The sequence below is a fragment of the Lissotriton vulgaris genome, chromosome 3_1 (assembly GCF_964263255.1).
Source record: "Lissotriton vulgaris chromosome 3_1, aLisVul1.2, whole genome shotgun sequence".
Taxonomy (NCBI): Eukaryota; Metazoa; Chordata; class Amphibia; order Caudata; family Salamandridae; genus Lissotriton; species Lissotriton vulgaris.
The window spans coordinates 635,486,487-635,508,072 of record NC_141689.1 but is presented as its reverse complement, the minus strand read 5'-3'; the positions used below and the strand labels follow the sequence as shown (position 1 = coordinate 635,508,072).

The 21,586-nt window shown below is 47.0% G+C and overlaps 1 protein-coding gene across 1 annotated transcript in view; it reads left to right on the top strand.

Moving 5' to 3' along the window:
- The window catches only part of SKIC3 (SKI3 subunit of superkiller complex), a 1,256,060-nt gene that overhangs the window by 565,192 nt on the left and 669,282 nt on the right, over nt 1–21,586 (top strand). Inside the window, exons 22-23 of the mRNA XM_086960925.1 lie at nt 5,668–5,729; nt 5,822–5,878. Coding sequence (XP_086817051.1) covers nt 5,668–5,729; nt 5,822–5,878 — 119 coding nt within the window. The remainder of the gene's footprint in view (nt 1–5,667; nt 5,730–5,821; nt 5,879–21,586) is intronic.

Below are 21,586 nucleotides of genomic sequence, written 5' to 3'. Positions count from 1 at the left end.
CACCAAGTCTTCGGCCTCACACTCAAAGTCTTCGAGTCTGGCAGGTAGGAAGCATAAAATACATAAGAAGTCGAAGCGTGCTTTGACTTCTCCCTGTCTGTTGGCTGGTGCGATGTAGAAGCCTGGGCGTTCTAGGCCTTGTTCCTCAGAATCTGTGCCTGGGTCTTGTCTGTGTTTCCCAGCTTTTCTGGGTGCGGGAGTTCCCCCTCCCAGCTCAAGGAGTTTTGACACCATGTGCCTCATATTTGGGTGACCTGACCCTACTGGCGCATCTTCGGCCCGTAGGCTCCATCAGGTTCGCACCGGAAGCCCTGGCCTGGCACCGATCCAATTGCCCCCCCGATGGATGTGGCTATGAATCTGGACCAACACCGGTCATACCCTTGCAAACGTCCCCAGCTCAGGTCCCAATGCTTAGACTCCCGGCAACACACATGCCCACTGGCGCAGATAGCCCCATTTCTATTCATGAAGATCTGGAGCCAGATCGGCGCCTACCGGCACTAATGGAACCCCTGGGTTCTATATCGTTTCTACAGTCTTATTCTGAAGGGCTATGAATGGAGGAAGATGGGGAGGATTCGCTGGACTCTTTACAAGACCAGCCTTACCACAGTGGACTGGACACCTCTCCAGATTCTCGCCTGCTTTCTTTCCCTACCGTAGCTATGGAGAAGGGAGCATCCTAATCAATAGTGTGTGAAGGCCAGCCGAGGTCCTGGGCTTTGAGCTCCATTCTGTGGCAGTGAAGACAAACCTCTTGATGGAGGTCCTGCAGACTGGTGTCTCCTCATCAGAACACTTGCTGCCTTTCAATGAGGCCTTAACTGATGTCCTACTAGTCCCTAGTCCAGTCACCTGATCCAAGCCAAGCTCTGGGGCTCCTGTGAATAGGACAATTGCCCGCCACCATTACCCTGCACCAGGTGACCCGCCTTGCCTCATCAACTACCCTACTCCCGAGAGCTTGATGGTTCAAGCCTCTACATCCCAATTCGTGTTCCCTTCCACACCCCCTGATAGGAAATCCAAGATTTTGGATTGTTGGGTTAAAAAAATGTTTTTCTTCTTTTGCTAGGCATTGAGGTTGGTGAACATCGCATACTTTTTGGGCCGTTATTCCTACACTTTGTGGGAAAAGGTTGCGCAAGTGCTGCCACAGGTTCCGGAGGAGGCACAGTCCATCCTCTCCCAAGCAATATCAGGTGTTAGAGATGCAGCAAAGTTTGCCATTTGTTGTGGGCTTGACACGACCAACTCACTGGGCAGAGCAATTTCAATGACAGTGGTTGTTGGTAGGTGCCATGCCTCGTTGAGGACTTCTGGCTTTTCGGGGGATGTTCAGGCATCTCTCATGGCCATGCCCTTTGATGGCACCTGTCTCTTCGGAGACAAGGCCGATTTGGTGCTGGAGCGTTTTAAGGACTCCGGTCTACGGCCTAGTCCTTGGGCCTCTCAGTGGCCACTCGTCCCCAGTCTGTCTTTTGTCCTTTTCTTGGCTACTGGAGGAGCTTTCAGCCGTGCCAGCCGCTAGCATGCGTAAGTCCCAACCAGGCTCCATAAGCCCGCACTCTCCTCCTCCAAACCGTCCTAGTACAGCTCTTCGGCAGACAGGTCGGTACTTCAGATAGTCTGAAAGGGCTACTCCCTCCCCTTCGATGGTCCTCCTACCCCCAACTTGCAACCGGCTGGCGGAGGATCATCTTACTTTGCTTCAGGAGGACGTCATGACTCTGTTGGCCAAGAGAGCCATAGAGAGGCTTCCGGTGGCAGTAGTAGGCTGTGGTTGGCTACTTTCTGGTCCTAAAAAAAGAAAAGTGCCTGCGCCCTATTCTAGATCTGCAAGCCCTCAACGTCTTTCTCGAAATGGAAAAGTTCAAGATGCTCACTCTAACTCTAGTCTTGTCTGCCCTAGATCCCGAAGACTATGCCCTAGATCCAGAAGACTAGATGGTAGCGTTAGACTTGCAGGGTGCCTATTTCCATTCCTGTTCTGCCTGCCCATTGGCACTACCTGCGGTTTACAGTAGGCCACGAGCACTTTCAGTTCACCTAGCTCACCTTTGGCCCTACCTGCCCCCTCGGGTACTCACCAAGGTGATGGCGGTGGTTGTAGTTAATCTGCGCATATCGGGGGAGCCAGTATTTCCTTATCTCCCCTATCTCAATGAAGTTTCCAAAGCAGCTCTCACTCAACAATACTTTTCATCTCGATTGAAGCTCATGCTCCTGTACGCCTTTCCTCCAGTACCACTCCTGTCCAGAGTGCTCACGAACATAAGAGCGACTGGGCCCAAGTCATTCTTGTGGCCCCAGACTGGGCACGGAGAGTCTGATATACCAAGCTTCTGCAACGGAGCGTCAATCCTCCGATCAGGCTGCCCCTTTGGGAGGATCTTCTGTTGCAGCAGCAGGGTAGATTCCTCCACCCGAACCTGTCAACTCTACGCCTTCTTGCGTGGAGTTTGAGCAGCAGCAGTTGACAGCATTCGACCTTCCTCTCAAAGCCAGTAATGTAATTTTGGCAGCCAGGCGTTCCTCTACCAAGACTGTGCATGCCTGCCAGTGGCCCATTTTGTAAAATATTGCATTGAAAACTTTATTGATCTTCTTTCTGCTTCCCTCTCTCAAATCTTTCTCTTTCTTTTGAGCCTTGCCCAGCAGGGCTCTGCCCTGGGCACTCTGAAAGGGTACCTTTTGACCCTGCCTGCCTTCTTGAGGCTGCCAGACGAACCCTCTTTATTTAAATCCCCTATTGTAAATAGCTTTCTTAAGGGGCTTGTCCATATGTTTCCACCAACCCCTTTCATCTTGCCTCAGTGGGACCTTCATTTCTCATCTTCCTGTGTGCTCTATTCGAACCTCTGCACGACTGTCCCTTCTTGCTAATTACCATAAAGACAGCCTTTCTTGTGCCCATAATTTCTGCCAAGAGGGTGAGCGAATTGCAATGTCTGTCATCCAAGCCTCCTTACCTGACCATCTTCCCTGACAAGTTGGTGCTTCTTACTAGGGCCTCTTTCCTACCAAAAGTGGTAACACAATTCCATGTGGGGGAATCTATCACCTTGCCCACTCTCTACGCTCCTCTACACCCTTCCAAAGAAGAGGAGCGACTTTACCGTCTAGGCCCAAAAAGAGCAGCGTCACTCTACCTTGACCGCACTAAAGATTTTCGGGTGGATGACCAACTCATTGTGGGGTACGTTGAATCAACAAAAGGTTGTGCGGTGCAGACCAGGACTATATCTCATGATTGGGATCCTCTGCATCAAAATGTGCTATTCTCTGGCCAAGAAGCAGCCTCCTGAGGGCTTAAGAGCTAATTCCGCCAGAGCTAAGGCTGCTACCATGGCGTTGTAATGTGGTGTTCCAGTTCTTGACATTTGACAGGCAGCAATGTGGGCATCCTTGGCACATTTACCAAACGCTACTGCCTGGACAGTCAAGTCCGATGGGACGGTCTTATTGGCCGCTCTGTCCTGCAGGACTTCCTGGTCTGACCTTGTCCCCAGTCCCTCCTCCAGGACAGTATTGCTTGGGTATCTAGTCAAATATAAGAAATCTGCGGCTAGATGTCTCTATCAAGTGGACAAGTTACTTATCTTCGGTAACACCATATCTGGTAGAAACATGATCTTGCAGCAGATTCCTTAACGACTCACCCATCCTTCCCGCACTGTGGACCGATTTTTAGTGTTATGGATGTTCCCGTTGAGGGCCCTAGTTCAAAACACACCAATGTCAGTGCACTTCATGGCTCGGCGCTCCTGGTGTGGAAAGTCATGAAAAGTAACTGACGTCAGCAAGCCAGGGTGGCGCTTATGTAGGTGACACAGACGTCACAACGGTGGAGACTACACCAACAATGCCACGCAGACCTGAACAACGCCACCTAATGGAGCACAAGGGTTTCGCTCGAAGAAACATCTTCCTCATCCAGTCTGACACCGGAGAAATTCAAAGATGAGGAATCTGCAACTAGATCATGTCTCTACCAGATAAGGCGTTACCGAAGGAAAGTAACTTGTCCGTCAAGCCCTCTGAATCTTTTCTTACTCTGATGTATGTTTCTGAAGTACTTGCTTTGACTGTGAATAGGGGCAATATATGTTAGAGCCCATATATACACCACTGCTCTACTGATAAAGTATTCCAATTGCACACCTCACTTGTCTTCGCTGGTCAACATATGACCTCTGTATGACATTTGATCTAATTTCATCTTATATAATGTAAATAAAACATATGCTGGTGAGTTGAATAATGTTGCTGATGATCAGTAGTGGCATTGGTTCCGATTCAAATTGCCTGGCGTTCCTGGGCATTCTACCCTGGCCAGAACCCTCCAGGTCTGACTTGGAGGATATATCTTTGTAAAAGAAAGGTAAATACAGGTGCGGTAACATCACGATGATTGTATTCCCGTTTTGGCAACTTTCTCCCTGAATCAGATTACTGGGCAATTTACATTGAGAGCTTAAAGGTGCTGTTTATTGATTATTCTTTAGAACATCTCCCACTTGTTTGAGGTTGGGACAGTTTAGGGCTGGTGTGCTTATGCCCACTAAGGTATCTAAACGTCATGTCTACTATAAACCAACATCCATCAATTAAGCTTTCCACATATAGGTGCCTGTAAATGTCTTCTCTTGCTGTTATTAAATGATGGTTGTCCACTAGAAAATGAGGTAAAAGAGAGATTGGATCGTTAGCACCCTGAGACTCTAACAAGAAGACTACATCATCATTCCTTGCAGCTGCAATTATTCACCACAACTTGAGCTTGCATCTCAAATAACCAGGTGCTAATCAGCTAATCGTCATTATGTAATGTCCTTCCTACTAAGAAAGTGCTCTGGTAATAGCACACAAAAATAGTCTGATTTTCCTGCCAGTCATTCTAAAGTGAACTTGCATCATTCCTAGTGCTTCTATCCTCCTGAGACAGTACTGAATGATCAAGTATAGGACATGCACATAATTTAACGTATCACATGCCTATTGCCAAGAACACCAATCTAGTTCATTGTCCAAATCGGAACTTTTTTTCTAGCGGAAAGAGCACATTTGCTGCTGCTCCCATTTGTTTCTGAGCATCCAAGTTTGGTTCTATCAGAATACAACTACCATAGTTTGCTGATGGCAGATTGGTGGTCTTGCATGCATCAAGGAAGCACAGTGCAGTTGCTTGTAATTTTTATGTCTTTTACACTGCCCATTAGAAAGTGAAGTTCCACCACCTCCTTATGTGTTCACACGTTTATCCATTTTATGCAATGGAAGCTTCTCAAGTAGATTGTTATATTTGCCCCGAATTGGAAGCCACAAAAACACCCTTATGTAGATTCGTTGAAGCGCTTGTTTTGTAATATGAAGATGCCTCATTCGCAATTAACCCTACATCGCAATACTGTGGCAAGTTGATTGTTTTAGAAGAATTTTATTGTGAACTTAACGCTCATGAAGATTCTAGGTTCTAGCTCTATATATTAACCTTAGTTTACAACTAAGGCTACTAGTGACAATAAGCAATTACTGTTCGCTAGATCAAATGGTTCTCTGAAATAATCCTAGGATCACTGCTTTGGTATATGTATTTGTTATTGAATGTAAATACCTTTTATATTGTTTTATCTTCTCATATTTGAAACTTCTACATTTCAGAAATCGCAAACTATACCCTTGCACAACATGCTTTTATCAAATCAGTCCATTCAGAGCAAAATGTAAGTATCATTGTCCATATATTTGTGATTTGATTACAATTATAGTCTCTTTTATATTTGAATGTGTCTTGTTTTCTTTTTTTTGTTTTAAGAATGTTGCAGCTTGGACCAATCTAGGAGTTTTGTATATTGCCAATGAAAACATTGAGGTAAGTTGTGCATTTTAACAATAAGGCACTCTCTGTGCTTTGCGTAACGTATATTAAAGTCCCAATGATTTTGCTGAAATATTCTTTGTGTGAAATATATCTCCATATAACTGAGTGGAGTCTGCTAAAGAAATAGATAATTTCTGGTTGAAAAAGTACACGATTAATAAAAATAGGACATCTGTATGAAGTCAGCTTCATTGGTTTTTGGCAGTTGTGGTAGTTAGTGATTGTTTCTCACTTGAGATGCCCCTGCATTAGCCTCTACACCTGCCTCTTGAAAATGTTTACCTTTTCGATTAACATGTACAGAAGGTTCCAACAATTACGTTATTTCAGCAGGTCCCAGAACACCCAGCATTCCATAACACTGGTATAAACTGGCATTGTAAGAACTTATATTTTAACATTACTCCTAATGCAGCACCATCAAAGGAGCCTACTACACACCTCTCTATATTTTCAAGCAGTAAATAAACACCCTCATAGCTTCAATAAATACAACACATACATTTTAGGAGCACGTTATAAATACACCATGATGTAGCGTGGGGGATATTTCTTTTAAAAAAAATCTTTTAATTTAATCAATATTTTATAACTTTTTTAGGACTTTGTCCTTCTTCATTCACATTATACTTATCCAGTCCGAGATCAACCAAACTTTGTTCTTTCACCCCATCTTAATTCTGCCCTCACTTCTCTATTTTAACTACCATTTGCAATCTCCCTGCCTTCACTCTCTTCACGCACTCCATTTTTTTCTCTCGCTTTCTTCAACTAATTCCTGCATATCCTTCAGGCTGTTATGTGGGCTATCTCATCCTCATCAATTTCCACTTCTTGTTTATCACTTAATACAATACGACCACAGCCCTATTGCTTCACTCCGCCTAATGGAATTACTCAGTACTTCAACCACTTAGCTCTCCTTTCGCCAAATTCATTCTTTTCTTTAATCTGACAGTTTGTCATTCCTTAATGAACATCTCTCACTTACCTAATCTCCTTTAATACCGTTCATTATTCACTTTCTGCATGTTATCCATACTTTGCCTCAGTTCCTTCAGGTACCATCTTTGACTGCCTGATCATCCATGGGCTTACTTGCTGCTGGACACTCTTCATTGCATTACTCTAATTGGGCTAAAGCCCATGTCATCACTGACTATCAATTGATATGGCGCTGTTTCTGGTTGGGCCTCTCCCTTGGGATTCTTTAGTGTAAGTTTGAGTATTGTAGGAAACTGGCTCTCTAAATACTACACCAAAATGAGTCACAGTGTGCAGAGTCTAGTGGATCCCCAGAGACCTAACAGAGGCTGAAGTAGATATTACTAATGCTCTCTTTTGTGGTAGTGTGGGCGAGCAGTAAGGCTTATCAGAGATGTAGGAGGCTGGCTTATTAGATGGTGCACACTTATGTAAGTGAAGCACCTTGCACTAATCCAGACAACCCTTATGGTGATTTTAGTGGTCTTAGATAACTATTGAACGCTCTCCAAGTGATAGCTGTGGAAAGCAGCCTTCAGACTTAGTCCAGAAGGAGTTTTAAGCAGCTTGTTTTACCAGAATTAACCATATTGTGTAAGTTAAACGAAAAAGAACCACACTGTGTAGTTATAAAAATAAGTATATTTATTATACGCTCTCACTAACACATTGGTATAGCTCCTACCCGGATATATCAACACAATACTTCAAATGTAAACAGGTAAGTAAGCACAAATACACAGTTGTCTCCTGGGGGAGACCAACCCATATACTAAAGAAGCGGAAAGCGAACTGCGACCGAAGTCGGGACTTTGTCCAGGAGACTGAGCAGAGCTGCGGGCAGAAGGAACCACTCAAGGTACGTACCGAGGAAACCCATGGAGGCTGTGTGCAGAGTGGAAACACACCAGCATACTCAATGCAAGTCAATGGGAAAGTCGCTGTTGCTGTTTTTAAGAAGGACCCTTCCCAGTGGACCCTGAAGAAACCCAGTGGAAGAAAGAAGGTTGGAGAGTCACCCCACTCGTGCATACCCTAGAATACCTACACCAAGTAAGCCGGTGCATTGGTGCGAAGGGATGTCGGTAACCGTCGTAGACCACAATGGAGGTCTTCGGAAAAGATGCCGCTGTGAAAGAGTCCGATGGAATCCAAGGATGGTTTCTTGAAGAGAAGAACCTGCAAGCAGAGAGAACAGAGTCTATTTCACTCAAAAGTGACCAGGAGGTACGGAAGACCAATGACCACCGATGAGGGAAGATGCAGCAATGATGGCGGTGACCTTGTCGCTGCAGCTGTGAGGACCAGGTGATGCTGTGGAACGAGTCGAGTCGTTCACGAACTGTAACACATCAGAAGTCAAGAACCAGGGGGGTCGGTGTCCGGCATGAGCACCAACAAGCCTTGGCAGCACCAACAGACGTAGAAATTGAAAAAGGTGCAACGTTGAGACCAGCAAGGTCCAAGGGACTCACCAATTGCAGGAGAGTCAGGGCAAGCCCTGGCCAAGCAGGGGAACCCACTGAAGCCAAATAATATCCTACAGAGGACCCACTGGCTGAAGGTGCAGGAGTCGCAAGAGGACCTCGAGTAGCTCACCGAAGATGCAGGACCACAGTGCAGAGGATGCCATGAGGACGAAGATCTTGGCAGGAAGAGAGGCTAGAGTTTCTTGTAGCCTGAAAATCTCTGAAGGGCAGAGCCAACAAGCATTGGCAATGGCAAATGGACTCTGGACAAATGGGTTCAGTTCCAGGAGTTCTGACAAGGGATACTGGCCTCAAACTTGCTGAGAGGACACATTAGGCCTCAAGGGAGTTGCAGAACCACCACCTTTGCTGCTGAGCCTTTTAGAGTCCGTGAGACATCAGGAGACGCAGACCGGTCAGCTTAATTGCAGTGCCTGCAGATGCAGGAGAGTGACTCCTTCAGTCTAAGTGGTATTACTTCCGGTGTCCTTGATGCCCACAGGCCTGGAGACGAAACTGGATAAAGCACCGGCACAGATGATGACTGGCAGAACCACGAGACCAGGAGCAGTAGCACTCCCGGTTCCAGGTGAAGTCCAAAGTGCCCAGATGGTTGAAGTTAGGGTGGTTTCAAGTTTAAATCTTGTCCCACCACGAATCTGAAGGGCCACTCATAGGTAAGCCTTTAAGTACCCTAGGGAAAGGGTTGGGGTAAATCAATGATCCCTTGGTTGGCACAATTTGTACTGCAACCCTTAGGGACCCTCTTTAATCACAAGGCCCTTGGTACCAGGGGTACTTTTTACAAGGAACTTAAATGTGAGCTAAAAGGGTCCAAATTGTGGAAACACAAGGCACAATTTTAGAGACGGCATTCTGGCACAGGGACCTGGTTGGCAGGGACCCTGTGCAATTCCAGGTGAAACTACATAATTTTCCAGGCAAAAAGTTGGGGATAACCATGCCAAAAGAGGCACTTTCTTACAAGAATCAATTGATATGCCCACAACATTTTATACGTTTTCTCAATATGTATTTATAATTGCATTGCAGCATACAAAACTGGAATAGGGTTTTGCATTATGATTTGTGTTACAAAGTCAGCATTTCTAGACTCTAAACTTCCTTTGTTTAGTAGGACACTGATTAATTTAAAGGTACTTGCTAGACACCAATGTAATGTTTTATATGTAAGTTTTTATGGAAATACAGCTAACTGTTACTAGGATCTGATAGAGACTACTAACCGCAGATTCCTTAACGTAGAATTATCCCCAGGCGTGAGACTGGATCCGGAAACTTTTTGCCCAGCATCCCCGCGCGCATCACGCGGCTCTGCCCAAGGGTCGCCCATGTACGTGACGTCAGCGAGGTCACATAAGTCCCACCCCGGCTTGCCTAAGTCAGTTTTTTCCTTTTACGCCTGCAACGCGGATCCGGTTCATGCTCAGGCCTGTTTCGGCCTTTCCCTTCTTTCCCTCGTGTGTTGTGGGAACAGTGTGCAGCGTCACCTCGGCCTCTGTCCTGACCAGACGGTGGGGGTAGGTGTTATCGGCTCTGACCGCACGCCGAACGGGTACCTGACCCATATGTGCAGGTCCCACAGGAGCTGACTGCGGGGCGCCTTAGGATTTTCCTTAGGGTCGCATCAAATTGGCAGGACCTGCTGGCCTGCTTAATTACTGACCTCAAGAAATAAGGTTGTAATACACTTTTATTCTTAGTTTTTCACTGTGTAGTACTGAACACCTAGGTCCTGAAGAATTGCCATTTGGGCAAGAAACATGTTGACCTGATCAGAGGGTTGTAGGTTCTTTGCTTTGAATCTCCTCAGCATATATCTCCCCTCCCACTATTTTAATCAAGGGCGTCGGCCACGCCAATAAAAGTTCATTGTGGACTGACCCACCTTTTTTACCTCCCCACTATCTCACGACTACACTTTCACTTGCCCTCTCACCCGCATGCACCATATGGTTGGAACAAAAGATCTCCGATAAAGAGCCCCTTTACGGGTGCCCGTCAGACATTGCGATTCAGAAAAGGGGGTGGTGATGGACAGAGTATCTGAATTAAGCAGACCACTCCTACCCAGTCCAAAGATCAGGGCTTGATCCATCACCGTTTTTTAGCTCACTGCACCATCCCAGCTCAGAACCTGGCTACATACAAATTAGTCTGTCCCTGGCCCAGTGCATCATGGGAACAGAACAGACCAAACTACCAAGCCAATTCTTATACTGGAAAGGAAACAAGCTTCCGGGGACTGGTTTCTGGCATTACAGCCGTCTTCGGCCCGGCTTGCTTGAATCCTGATGGTGCAGTGAGCAAGGGACTCACATCTGAGTATACCCTTCCACGCTTATGGTGGACAAAACGATTCAGAAAAGGGGGTGGTGATGGACAGAGTATCTGAATTAAGCAGACCACTCCTACCCAGTCCAAAGATCAGGGCTTGATCCATCACCGTTATTTAGCTCACTGCACCATCCCAGCTCAGAACCTGGCTACATGCAAATTAGTCTGTCCCTGGCCCAGTGCATCATGGGAACAGGACATACCAAACTACCAAGCCAATTCTTATACTGGAAAGGAAACAAGCTTCCGGGGACCGGTTTCTGGCATTACAGCCGTCTTCGGCCTGGCTTGCTTGAATCCTGATGGTGCAGTGAGCAAGGGACTCACAACTGAGTATACCCTTCCACGCTTATGGTGGACAAAACGATTCAGAAAAGGGGGTGGTGATGGACAGAGTATCTGAATTAAGCAGACCACTCCTACCCAGTCCAAAGATCAGGGCTTAATCCATCACCGTTTTTTAGCTCACTGCACCATCCCAGCTCAGAACCTGGCTACATGCAAATTAGTCTGTCCCTGGCCCAGTGCATCATGAGAACAGGACAGGCCAAACTACCAAGCCAATTCTTATACTGGAAAGGAAACAAGCTTCCGGGGACCGGTTTCTGGCATTACAGCCGTCTTCGGCCCAGCTTGCTTGAATCCTGATGGTGCAGTGAGCAAGGGACTCACATCTGAGTATACCATTCCACGCTTATGGTGGACAAAACGATTCAGAAAAGGGGGTGGTGATGGACAGAGTATCTGAATTAAGCAGACCACTCCTACCCAGTCCAAAGATCAGGGCCGTCTTCGGCCCGGCTTGCTTGAAAAAACGGTGATGGATCAAGCCCTGATCTGTTGACTGGGTACGAGTGTTCTGTTTAATTCAGATACTCTGTCCATCACCACCCCATTTTCTGAATCGTCAGACATTGCAGCGCCAGTCTGACGAGGAGTAGAACCGATATGATGAAGCATGACATCTAGCTTGCTAGGTGTGTGAGGGTTTTAGTTCCAAAAAGGGAATTCCCCTCCCTTGTTTCTCTTCTTCTACGCTCTACACACACTTGTCCTCTTCACTCACATCGGGGAACTTTGTACCCCTCTTGTGTTACTAGTCTTCTGGACATGTACACTGGACCCCGTTAAATATTGTCCACTCTTGGTTCCCCCTTGTTGTTGATAAACAGTGTGCGGATGCCTTTGGGCTTCAAGTCTTGTACGTCTTGTGGGCGCTTGATGTCGGCGATGGACCCTCACCTCATTTGCATGTGGTTGTTGGGGGAGGACCACCACTCCACGGATTACGAGGCATGCCAACGGTTGAAGCCAAAGTCGCGGCGGGAGTGCAGGATGAAACTTCTTTCGGCTCGCCTGTCCAGATCGTCTTCGTCGCCTCGCTCCGCCTCTGCGGAAGGTTCTTGGCACGGCCGTAATCGTCGTCGCCCTCATCCCTCTCCCGTGTCGCAAGAGCGTTGCTCGCCTGTGGGTAAGTTTTGCAGCTTGTCCCCGAGGGTTGGTTTACGGTCGGTTGGTGGCGTGGGCTCTCCGCGGGTAATGCGGTCCGCATGTTGTCCCCCTATCCACCGTTCCCTTCCGCATGTTGTCCCCCTATCCACCGTTCCCCGTTGAAGGTGCGTCGAGAGTTCAGATGGAGACATATGCGGCGGCTTTGCAGGCCTCGCTTGCTTCTCCTTCTCCTCCTTCACCTCCTGGGACGTCGGCGGATCACCTGCGTGAAACGAGGCCCTCCGTGGCGTCGCCGGTGGCTTCGGCCCCAGCCCCGGCTAGTCCGGATCCAGGCTCAGAGGATGTGGTGCCGTTGGGGTGCGGCCCTTCAGGGTTCCCTCCTTTGGACCACGTCGCCTCTACTTCGCAGCAAACTCCTGCTGGAGTCCCTGTGGTGTTGCGGGAGGTCGGCGGGCTTGGGTCGCATCCCGAGTTCCCCTCGGCCTCTTCGACAGGTGGAAATGCTGTCAGAGGCCGAGGTGACGCCGCTCTGGCAGCTGCTGGCCTTGGTGGACCCCTCTCAACCTGTTTTGGGTTGGTGCTGGAAGGGGACCCCTCTCTCCTCTCCGGGGCCTTCTCGTCCATCCACGCAGGCGGGTGCCTCGTCGGAGGTCAAGTTGGGTACGGCGGCGCCACAGGGTTCGGTGGGCCCCTCTCGTCCCCTCGTGAGTCGAGGTTGGCAGGGCGAGGGCCTTGTGGGTCTCCTGGTCCCTCTCCGGTGGCTTCTCATTCCTCCACGCAAGCAGCTGCCTCATTGGAGGTCCAGTCGGTGCCGTTCCCGCGCCGCCCTTTGTCCACCCCGGCTCCGTCCCAGTCCCGATCCCCTGCACCGGGTGGAGAGGTGGAGACCCGGCCGGCGTCTCCTGTGGTGTTGGATGACGACGACACCCTGCTCCAGGTTGCGGATTCTACAGCACAGGACAGGCGTCAAAGCGTGGATTCGTCCTCCGAGGTTCCCTTTTCTCCAGAGGTTACGCGTCTGCTGGTGTCGTCCTCACCGGAAATGGGCGGCCGCGTCGTGGCGTTCTCCCAGGCGCCATCAAAAGACTGCTTCTTGCCGCGGCCTTCGCCGGAGGAACCACAGGTCCCCCACTCTTCGGCTCCTCTTTCTCCCTTTCGGGCATGGCCCTTCCCCACTCCGGCTGGCTTCGGGGACGGCTGCCTTAGCCTGCAGCCGTCGCCCACGGAGGAGCTACTTTCTCCACCACGGGGTCCTACGGAGGTGGGCGCTGCCTTTGCTTGCGCTGTTTCCACGGCTATGGAGATTCTGCGCATGGAAGATCCGGCTGCCCATTTCTCCGCGGATCATCTTTTGGAGGTTCTCCACCAGGGCTCTGGTGGATGGGAGCTACTGCTCCCCTTTGAAGGTTCGCTCAATTCCTCTCTGACAGGGACTTGGGGACACCCCGACAACACCTTCATCGACACCTTCCGGCGCTGCGTGAACCGGCGTGTCTTTCCCACCACCCCTCTACAAGTGGTCCTTTGTTGAGGAACGCCTTTCCTTCCCTGCCATCGCTGTTGGCTCAACCTTCCCGTGAGGCCCGCTGGCTGGATTCTTGGGGCCGCAATATCTTTGCTTTGACCAGTGCGGCTCTGTGGGCTCTTAAAACCTTTTGTGTGTTGGCTAAGGTCACCTCTTGTTTGTCGGACTTGGCGGAGTCCCTTGGATCCGCAGCTTCTCAAGAGGGTGCTGGCATTGATTTGCGGCACAATACATTGGATGGCCGGGAGCTGGCGGCGTTTATTCTACTCTCCACTCTGGACTCTCGAAGGTGCTGGGTCGTGCCATGGCTTTGTCAGTGGCCCTTCGCCGCCATGCTTGACTTAGGGACAGTGTGTTACCGGAAAATGTGCAGGAATGGCTGGTGGATCTTACCTTTGATGGCTCCCTTTTGTTCCACGCCCCGGTGGACTCAGCCATCTAGATGTTTTTGGCAGAGTTTAGGCCTCCTCCTTCTTCTCCCCCTCAGTGACCGGTGAGTTTGGCTCGCTCTTGGTGATCTTCTTCCTTTTGGCTAGTTCTGTGTGTTTTATGGCCACTCGAGTTTTCCTTATGGGAGCTGTGGTTCTGTTGGCTGCTGGATGGCCCTTCTTTGCTGTGTGTTTATTGCTGGGTTACCTGCTTCATGTTGGCTTGAGATTAGGTCTCCTGTGTTTTCTCCTGGGCTGATTGATAAGTCCTCTGCGGGGTTTTTCTCCCCGCGACTTTTTTCTGTTGTCCTCTGCTGCGGAAGATCTTCCAAAGAGGGTTCCCATGTCATGAGACTTAACTTACCCTATGTGGGGTAGTGGTAGCTGTTATATAGCTTATGCTGTGTTGTGGTTGCCTTCTGGCTACTGCTCTCCATGGCATTCCTGTATGTTGCAGGTGCACTTTAGTCGTCTGCACGGAATCCTCACTGAGGTGTGTCTGGGCTCTTCTCCACTTTCATGTTCTCTATTTTTGGGACTGAGATGCTTTTGCGCCCCTTCTTCTTGTGGTGTAGCCTGGCCCGTCTTTTGGGTCAGTGGTGTTCGGCTTGTGGAGGTTCCCTCTTGCCTGGAGGGACGAGACTTTTCGCCTGTCTGTTGGACTAGTTCCCTGTGGGACCCTCTGTTGTGTCCAGGCTGGTGAGGTCCTTTCGCAGATCCTCCTTCCCCGGAAGTATGGCTAGGGTATCTATTCTACTATTAGGAATTTGCGGCTAGTAGTCTCTTACCTTCGGTAATGATGTATCTGGTAGAGACGATTCTGCGAGGACCTTTCGCTTGGTCTTTTGCACTTGCCTCCCGGGGGTAGCTATTTCTCCTGTGGGTGCATTCCTTGTACTTTTGACAGGATGTTTTGTCTTGTTCTTGTTCCTTCCTCCTCGGTTGGTGCCTTGGAAGATGGATCTAGGGGTACTCCTGTGCTCCTCTGTTCTTGCTGTTCCAGATTGAAGCTTGCCTTTCCTTTACTCTTCTAGCTCCCATACTCTTCTAGCTGCCTCCCTCCCTCTTTGTTGCTAAGGGTTCCCTGGTTGTGCCTTGCCCTTTGCACTTTGGGGGTTGTTGCACTCTGTGCCGGGGTTGCCTTGGAGGTTGACGTTCCCTGTTTGTCTTGGAACTGGTGCCCCATCGTTATTCTTGGTTGGGGTCATGGCCCTGCTACATGTTGTGTGACATTTTGCTATGCTCCTTATCTCCGGGGGAGGGGGCTGTCTACATGCTGGCAAGGTGGCTGTTCAGGGCTGTGCTCTGCTCTTTCTTCCTTCCCTGCCTTTGGGTTGCTACACTGTTGACACTGCTCCTTGTGGTGTTGTTTGTCACCATTCCCTTTTCAATTCTTTTCTGCTCTTTCGCGCACTGTTCCCATACTCCCACAATTTTGTCTGATGGCTCCGCGATGTGGCGTGGAAAAGTTCTCAGAAGAAAACTGACGTAGACATGCCGGGGTGGGACTTATGTGACTTTGCTGATGTCACGTACGCAGCCGACGCCTGGGCGAAGCCGCATGATGCCCTCTGCCCGGCTTGCAGGGATGCTGGGCAAAAAGTTTCCGGAACCAGTCCCACGCCTGGGGATAATTCTACGTTAAGGAATCTGCGGCTAGAATCGTCTCTACCAGATAAATCATTACCGAAGGTAAGTAACTTATAGATTTATAGATGCGTAGTGTTTCTTTTCTGATTTTTCTTTCACCAATACAGTATTGTGCATTTTCTTGTTACTCTGAGGAGAGTGTTTCTGATTGTGAAATTGGTTACCATAAGCCAAATGTATGTAGTATTGCCAACATGTGGCCAGGACCTACCCTGTGTCAGCCTGTTTCTTTTGTGTATGTGTTACATTTTTCACTCTGTCTTATATGATGGCCGTTAGTTTTTCTATTATATAAATGGACAACGTTTAGACCACCATATTACCAATGGGGGATTAGTGGGCTGTTTTCTATAGTGACCTATGATGGGTCTTATTGTTAATAATGTGGATTAGTAATTTCACTGTTGTAGTAGTGTGAGGGTTTCCTGAGTTTTCACTCGTATCCTCATAAACCAAAGCCATGTATCCTGTTTCAGTTCTATCTCTGTTATTGTTTTAATTTGGTCTGTTATTACCCTCCAGAATTTTTTTCAATTTCTCTGTACTTCCACCACTTATGTGACATTGTACCTTTTTCCTGCACTCTCTCAAACAGCTTTTGAATGACCCAAACAGATTGTCGAGTCTTGCTGGTGCTTACTACTACCTCTTCTGGACTCCATACCCTATCTTTGTGCTGAGTGCATAACGATGCAGTTGCATCCCTGAACCACATATTCAGCCATGTTTCATCCTCAATGGCTATGTATAACTCTTTCCCCAAGCTTCTTTTTGTATATGACGGTTTAGGTGTATTCTGTACGTTTCCTAGTAATTTATATATTATTGTCATTCCGTTTTTTGTACGATAATATCTCCACAAAATATTCAAAGTTTGGTGGACACTTTACTACAGATTCCTCACCCTTAAAATATAAGACTTTTTTAGCATAGCCTTTAGATGCTAGTAAATTGCTCTGTGCAGGTTTATGACAACCACTCTCCCCTTCCACAGAAGTAATGTCTGAAGCCACATATAGGCACCATCTAATCACATTTGGCGTCAGTTCCTTTTTTTCTGCCCCTTCATACACCAAGCCGAACCTAGTGCCTTCTTTTTTCCTCATCACTTGTAAAGGTTTTGCTCAAACATTTCTTTCCAGGTTGTAAGGAAATCTATCCCTCCCTGAAACTGCAGAGTTTCAGTGTTATCGTTAACAAATGTCTCTAACACATTCCCACGTGGCGTGTCTCTGATGTTTGAGGTTGGGCCCTGACTCTAAGTCAGGCGTGGAGTGTGCCCTGGTGCACCAAGTTGATTCGAGAGCGCGAGGTCACACTGTACATCGCCCGACCCGAAAGGAAGACCTGAGACTGCACTCCCACAGGAGGTCAAGGTCACAGAACCATTTTCGCATCTGGATCCAGTCCTGCATCATGGCCCCGCGATCCAAGTCTTCAGGTAAACCCACAAAGAAACAGTCCAAGCGGGCCTCGTCCCAGCCTCGCTACTCTCCATCTAGGAAATTGCGAGGATGTCCAACTGACTCAGTTTTGCTAATTTTCCAGTCCCCCTTGATGAAGCCTGTTCTGCAGCTATTTCCGCTTCACCTAAAATTCCCAGGTTTGTTGGCTACCGCACTACAGATCAAGGTGTTGAAGGAGGTCATGCTCCTCATTTTTGTCATTTTACCTGCTCCCTCTGGCGTACCTTTGGGCACCATGGATCAACAGAGGCCTCCAGTCAGGTTACTGCCCTCAATGTCATCTGTGCCACCTGAACCCATTTTGAGTTCAGCTCTTACCCCAGAGCTGATTCAACACCCGGCACTATGATATTTTCTGGTTCCTGCTCGGTCAGTGTCTCCGATGTTAGAGAAGGATGTCAATCCCATAGTTAAATTAGTCTCGACCAAAGCCTTGCTCGTGCTCAGTCCTGCCCATCAACCCCAATACATTCTGCCTGTCATAAAACAGTGCCTTGCCTAGGAACTGCCCTCCAATGCGCCAACAACATTCCGAATCAGAGCCAACCAGCTTTTGTTGATTAGGATGGGGGCAAATTATCCCCACAATGTTATGATGACACTATAGGCTGTCCTTGGACCCATCAACCTTGCAAACATACAAAGCCCTTAGTCCATTAGCTCTTACAAATCCATTGCAACTAACTTCAAGCGAGTGTATAACATCCCCTGTGCATACCCCAGAGAGTACAACAGTGAAGCTCCCTCAAATTAACAATAGAAACCAGCTGGACTCGGAAGTGTCCCTAACTCCACCGATGGTGACTAGGCAGAGGGGGGCAAAGCAAGGGAAGCAGGAAAAGAGTAAACTAAAATCCATGTTGCAAGGGAAGAGGACCTATAACAAAAAGGGAGGAGTGGGTGAGCCAAAGAAGCCACTTAATAAACAGGCAGAATCAAACGATTATAAGAGCCCCGAAAGTAGATCTTTGGGACCCAAACTGAGATGGTACATTCTCCTCCCCCCATCGCTGCAGATAGTATGGTGATTCCCTAGAAGCCCGTTGTTGCTGATATTTTCAAGTCTACCCTAGAATATGTACAGTTGCAAAAAAATAATCTTATGGCCTCTAAATTGAAGGATTTAGATGACAAAATTAAAGGTATAAAGCAGGCCGTAACTGAATTAGATGTCACGATTAAAAAGGAGAGAGACAACCTTGAGGAAGGTGCCAAATTACTTATGGATCAAATACTAAGTGATGCCAGAAATGAAGAAACGATCCCAAGTAGGAATATTTTGGCTCAGATAGGATTAGCCACCTCATCTAAAATCGTTGCCGCAGGAGAAATAATCTCGAAGTAATGTCTCTGGTTTAGGTGGAAGAAGATTTGATCAGGCAATAGGGAGATCAGATTATTCTAGTAATAGCAACTTACCTGTACCTACACCAAATCTTAGTGAATCTAACGTAACACCTAACAGTGATAATCTAAGATTACCTCCAGCCGCATGTCCATATGTCTTAATCTTAATAATCTTAACTAGCGTACCTGCGTTAAGGAGAGAGCAATTGGAAACTTGGCATAATCTCATATAAGGTTGTGGACTGGCTTCAAAAGTATAAAGGATTCAGTCCACAAAAAATGAATGAGATTATTATTGTCCGTAGGGTGGGTTGGGTAGGAGAGCAAATGAAAGATATCGATGGGGACTGCATAGTTGTAAACTTTATTCATCCTAATACAGTCCGCCATCTATTGAGAGTATGTGATGAGACTCAGAAAGCTCGTACCAACATTCATGCCCTCCCACTGGGATATTTCTACAGACCGATCAATGAGGGAGTAAATAAGATGTCTGGAATTCCACTCCCTCTTCATACCTCCAATAGATTTTTAGATCTACCAACTTTGGAGATGGTTGACTGACTATTTCCATTAACGATCACAGGCGTTGGGTTAGAGGCTGGGAGGTAAACAACTGGGGATAAAGGGTTCAATGTTTCTCGATTGGAAGATGATGTACAGGTGCTGGACAAGGAGGAAACCGGAATAGAGGTTCTGGTGAGACAGAAACCTCCATTAATACCAGGTGCTGTAGGAGCATTAACTGATGTGAACAATGGCATAATAGATTACATTAAAGATGTGATTTTAGATGGCCAACAGATAGACAGGAATGGCTGTATACCGCTAAATTTAAAATCAATATCATGGAATATAGCGGGACTTACGAAAAATCTCTGTGATCCAGAATGGAGTAACTATATAGATACCAGTGATATTTGTTTACTACAGGAAACTTGGGCACTAAGCACGCCGTATAGAGTTGGATACAGGACTTACAACATTGATGCAGTACCCTCAGTTAGAGGTAGGCCCTCTGGGGGACTCACAATATGGGTAAAGGTAACCCTGGAGATCCGCATAACACTATTAGTTTTTGACTCAATGGATATACTTGGCTTGAAGGTCATCACGAAAGAAGGCAGGGTTCTTTTCCTAATTAATGTTTACAATAGACCCTGCAGCCTATCTAAGGAGTCTCCGATACTGGAAAAGTTGGATAGTTTTTTAAACAGTATGGAAGAGAAACCAATTATGATACTAGGTGGAGATCCAACTATGAGCCAATTGTGGGTCTTGGTGATGTCTTTGATGAGGAAGACAGGGCTAATAATATTCCTCTCCTAGACCACATTGAGTCGGTGCGTTGTACTGTCCTGGCAGTCCAAATTATGAGGTTGACTACCGCATATGGGTTCAGGGCTTGTAATGGTGGTCTCCCTTCAGACTCTCTAAAGGTCTCGACCTTTGTGAAAAATAATTCCCAAAGTAAAATTGACTATATTCTAGTATCCTTTGATGTCTGGCCATATTTAAACAACCTAGAGATTATGCCTTGGTTTGAAAGTGATCATCGTCCACTTCAATTGTTAATTGCTTCTAGTTTACTTTGCAGTGTTACTGTAGCGAATGAGAGTTTTGATTTGCCAAATATAAATAACGATGCTCCATTAGTTAGTAACAACAGATGATCGCTCAAATGGGCACAAATATTGGAACATGGAAAAGTGCTAGCAGATATTTATTCGCTCTTAGCAGACACGTTCTCCAGTTATACAAGCCTACCAGTAGGGGACAATACTTTTATTGACTTACATAATGGGTTTTTTAAATCGTTAATACAATATGTTACGAAAATGCAAAAAAAAAACTTAGCAGATAGAAAACCACGGTATGGTAAGGATTGCCGTATTGGTAAGGCCAGGCTTTTAAAGGCGATAAAAAGTAAATCACCGGAAGTGATTAAGGTGGCGAGAAAAGAATATAAGATGATTCAGGCGAATGCCAGATTAAACTGGGATGAGGAAAGTTGGTTGGACCTATTAATGGCAGCGAAGAATATGGACCAAGTATGGGTTTGGAGACTGGTGGCCAATGGGAATCACATAGGAAGAGTGGCTAAGGATGTGTTCCTAGACTAACAGACTTGAGTTGATAATTTCTCACATTTATACAAAGCTCCGGAGTATACAGGGGCAAGGGAAAAGGACCCACCCTGGCATACCTCTTGTGATTGCATGTTAGAGTTTGTTATAGAGGAAACTGAGCTAGCCATTAATGCAGTAAAAAATGGCAAGGCACCAGGCCTAGATAAAGTTCCAGGCGACCTATACAAATATGAGATTAATGTTTGGGCGCCCTATATTAATTGTTTGTGTAATATTTTAGCAGCTGGTGCAGATTTTCCAGATAGCTGGAAAGGCGCGGAAAGCGTTCTAATTTTTAAAAAGGGCAATAGGAATGAGCCATCCAACTATCGCCTGATTAGTTTAATGGATATTTTACAAAAAATATACGCAAGGCATATTTTAACACGTATGAACTCATGGATGGAAGAAAATTCTATACTCACCAAGTTCCAATCTGGTTTTTTAGCAGAATAAGCACTTCTGATCAAGTTTTTAGATTTTGTTGCCTTTGCTGGAAATATGTTCATTTAAGGAAAGGGCATATTTATGTTGCTTTTGTAGACCTCAGGGCTGCATTTGATTTAGTTTCACGTGACCTATTATGGGATTCCCTGTATTCACAAGGGTTGCCGGTCTGCTTACTTCAACAGATCATAAAGTTACATGAAAACAGTTATGCAAGAGTGTGCTGGGGACCAAACGGGGAACTAACAAAAACTATCCCGATAAAGCGAGGAGTCCGCCAAGGATGTGTGCTGGCTCCGACGCTTTTCTCATTGTTTGTCAACGATATCCCAGTTCACTTAGAGGATTATAATAATGACTGCCCTAAGTTGAATGGAGAAAGGGTCTCAGCCCTCCTATTTGCAGATGACACAATACTAATTTCTCAAACTCCCAGAGGTCTGC